The sequence below is a fragment of the Belonocnema kinseyi genome, chromosome 1 (genome assembly GCF_010883055.1).
Source record: "Belonocnema kinseyi isolate 2016_QV_RU_SX_M_011 chromosome 1, B_treatae_v1, whole genome shotgun sequence".
NCBI lineage: Eukaryota > Metazoa > Arthropoda > Insecta > Hymenoptera > Cynipidae > Belonocnema > Belonocnema kinseyi.
The window spans coordinates 108,956,189-108,960,033 of NC_046657.1; the positions used below are offsets into that span (position 1 = coordinate 108,956,189).

The following is a 3,845-nucleotide window of genomic DNA, read 5'->3' on the forward strand; positions in this document are numbered from 1 at the left end:
CGGCAAACAATTCGTAGTAGTTTTTTACACGAGTGAAACCCGAAATATCTCTTTTTATCAAAATGAATCATCGTGAAAGCATAAAATCTATTATCAAAAAAAGCATGAATTTTTAAACAAGAGACAAAAAAAGAAGAATTTACAACAAAAAAGATCATTTTTTGACCAAAAATTGAAGTTAAATTTTTAATTAAAAAAAAAGTTCAAACTAAAATTGTGGAATATTCAACTGGCATAGTTAAATTATCAGTAAAAAGAATTAATTTCGAAAGAAGTGAATTTTCAACAAAATAATTCAATACAGTAATATAAAGCTGCTTTAATTCAAGAATTAATCATTTTAATCAGATTAAAACGTTAAATCCTGAATCAGATTTAAATTACAATAAAAGTTTTAATTTAATTTTTAGATTAATTTCTATATAAGAATAAAAAATTTAAATGCAAATAAAAAACTGTGCTTTGAATTTTGTTTCAAATTTTGCACAATTTAGTATAATAAAAATAGAAGATGTAGTGGAACCATACAAAAAATGAATGTCTCTTTCATACATGAATGTGAAAGAAACTTTTTATAAAAGCTTTGATTTCACGAAATTTTCGAATGTCACATATTTGCAACAAGTATAGAAAAATTTAACACTTGTTACTATAAAATGTTCAAAATTGTAAAGCAGCTTGAAGAAGTAGGAATTTTTTGCAAGTTATCGAAAATTGGCATAAAATTTGTATAGGTTATGTGTGGTGTGATTGCTTACTTTTTCAGGAAACTGGCGAAAGCCTTGACAAATTCTTGTTGATCAACATCTTTCAATGTTACGGAAGGCATCTAAAATCAAGAAACAACAATAATTAATACAAAATTAATAAAAAAGAGTGTGTTCAAGCCACGTGGTAATTGCGTTGATTTTCGATCAAATTCAACGTGTGATTACAGTTAAACCTTTGTCGCAAAATAAGCACAGATAGAGTACTAGAAAAATATAATTACGCGCAATCCTTACTTTAAACAAATTATTATTTTGACTTTCATTTAAAGTTGAAAAAATCGGAAAAATACTCACCTTGACAGCTGTGCTATCGAACCGAAAAGCGAAAAGAAAAGGTCTCTTCCAATTTCCAAAATGGCCGTCGAACACAAGTGATCATATATCTCTGGTCATCTTATAATGAAATATTACCGCAGCGGGATAATTTAAAATTGTCGTTGAATCAAAATTTTAAAAAATATACATAAAATGTGAAAGAATTTTATGAATATATAAGGTGAGACAAAATATGAAATAAGAAAATGAGTACAATATACATATTTATACCTAAAAATATAAATCGGATTGTGCAACCTTATATTTATGTGAATGTTTTTAAATGTAAAAGAAAAAAAGAGTGATAAAAAATATAAATAAAACTTTATATTAATAGAAATAATTTAATTAGTTTAAATAATGTATGTACTTTTTAGTATATATTAGAAAATTTCAAAACACGGTAAAGAATCACAATGATAGTAATGAACAAACAAATAATTATTTTCTTTAGGTAAATTATGTGTTAATAAATTGAATATCCTGTTTTATATTATTATTAAATTATCTAAATAATTAATTGAAAAAAAAACTGATTTGGTCAATATCTCACGATAAATGATCTAAAATAAAATATATGAAAAATATTTAAAAATGAACAACTTTATGATTTCATTAGATGCTTTTTTAAACTAATTTAAAAATAAAAATTAATTTTCATATACGCATAGGGTGAGAAATTATTTAAACAAAATTAAAGTTATTTAAGTTATTTAAAAAATTAATTTAAGTCCCATACACTTCCCTAATAGCACGGAACGTTCCGAGAACGTTCATTAATAATAATATCAATAACGATTATTTATTCTTTAAACGTTCCAGTCGAATGTTCCTGGAATGTTCCACTGGAACTTTCTCAAGTGGCGGACATTTTGCACGCTCAGGGAACGTGCCTGGAACGTTCCGAAGGTTCCCGCGGAACATTCAGTGCTATTAGGGTGGAGTTCGTGATGTTAAACTAATTGTAGGAGGCAGCACCAGTGGTGTTAAATCTCTCTTTTTATCGTATGAAATTAGACAGACATATTAGATTTTCTTGAAATGATGGATTGCAACTATCTCTTTCTAACAGAACGAGCGGGGCAATTTTCAGTAATGAAGAACTCTTGACTTATTGATTATCGACTGTCACCCCTCTCTTTCCGATACATAAGATAGAAACAGATAGTGTAATACTCCTATATAGCGTACCGCATAAGAGTCCTCATTAACATTACTACCAAGGGTCCAAGGACAGAGTGGCCAGAAGGTTCCCGCCATTTATTGTGCTGGCTCGCCGAGTTCTCGTACCTAGTTCTCATATCTAGTATATACTAATATATCTATACTCATGTATCTATTATGTATTTTCCACGAAGGAATAATAAGGAGACCCAACTGTCAGTGGGAAGCCATTTGAAACTGGCAAAATAAGAAATTGAAGATAATTATCATTCAATTTCTCATTTTACGTTTCTCATTTACTTCATTTCGCTTTTATTTTTGTATTTTAAGCAGAAAAATATAATTAAAGGACGATTTAGGATGTGCATACATATGATTTTTTTTTTTAAGCAGAGTTGACCTTTGATATACTGTTTTGTAAATAAGTTATAACCTCGCTAATTTGCGCCTTCCGCGATGGGCAGGAGAACTAATTTGATTCCCCTCGCTACCTCTTAACCCCTCCCGTCTAAATTCTAAAAACACGCCATTTTAAATTATTGAGTTGACCGAGCCTGGGAACGGAGTTAGGTCTCGTTATTATTCCTTCATGGTATTTTAACTTCAACCATCAGCTAACTTCACTTTGTTAAAAGCTGGGGGAAAACAATGAATCAAATGCACGGAACAAATTTTTTTTTGATGAATGTGCTCTTCAGGAATTCATGAAAATTAAAATATATTTGTTCGTAACTTTTGAAAAGCGAATCTTGTAGTTTGTACAGTTATTTGTAGTTCTTCTATGCGACTGAGTTATATAATTTTAAATGCAAACCTTGTCTTGAACATTTGATTCTGAGTTTGAGGAATTTTGTGGTTTTAAAAGGTTTATTATAAACATCAGAATGTTCCACGTGTTAGGGCTATATTAGTATTTAGAAGTGGTATTGGAAACGCAAAAATATTCTTGAATATTTAATACAGAGCTTAAAAATGGTTACAGTTTTAAAATTTTCAGCATTAAAATAAGGCTGTTCTGCGTATTAAGACTATATAGTTCCTATCTTGAAAAGGGATTTTGTACTTTGTACAAATATATTCTAATTATTACATTCTCATCAGAGCACGATAACTTTTGAAAAAATCATTCTATTAGAAATGCCTCTGTTTCACTCTTTTAGTATCCTAAACTAAAGGTCAAGTTTGTTAGCCAGCCATTTCGCATATGAAATTCAAAAAGTGAGCGCATTTTGAATATTTTTGAGACCACTTTTTTCAAACTTCAAAAATTTTCTGTACGTATGTTTATAGTGGTCAAAAAGTTTAACAATTTATCCTAATGACTATTTTCATAAAACCAAAAATTACCAGAGTTAAAGCTTTTACAAAATTCCAAAAAACACACGAAAATGAACCTTTTTAGCCAAATAACGGACGTTATGAAAAAAGGCCGGAAAAGAAAAAGTTTGATTTCTAAATGCCCTACAATAATATTATAACAACTTTTTGAATTTTCTTGAAAAATCAAAATTTCTAATTTTGACAGCATACAAAATAATGAAAAATCCACAAATTACATTTTTTCATGCAATAATTTCACAGTATTTCAAAGATTCT

The 3,845-nt window shown here is 28.7% G+C and overlaps 1 protein-coding gene across 1 annotated transcript in view; it reads right to left on the reverse strand.

Annotated features, from left to right (window-relative positions):
* The window catches only part of LOC117176205 (40S ribosomal protein S19), a 7,497-nt gene extending 6,349 nt beyond the window's left edge, over nt 1–1,148 (reverse strand). Inside the window, exons 1-2 of the mRNA XM_033366328.1 lie at nt 1,065–1,148; nt 759–829 (exon numbers count right to left, since the gene is read on the reverse strand). Coding sequence (XP_033222219.1) covers nt 759–829 — 71 coding nt within the window. The 5' untranslated portion in view covers nt 1,065–1,148. The remainder of the gene's footprint in view (nt 1–758; nt 830–1,064) is intronic.
* Nucleotides 1,149–3,845: the final 2,697 nt, after the last annotated feature.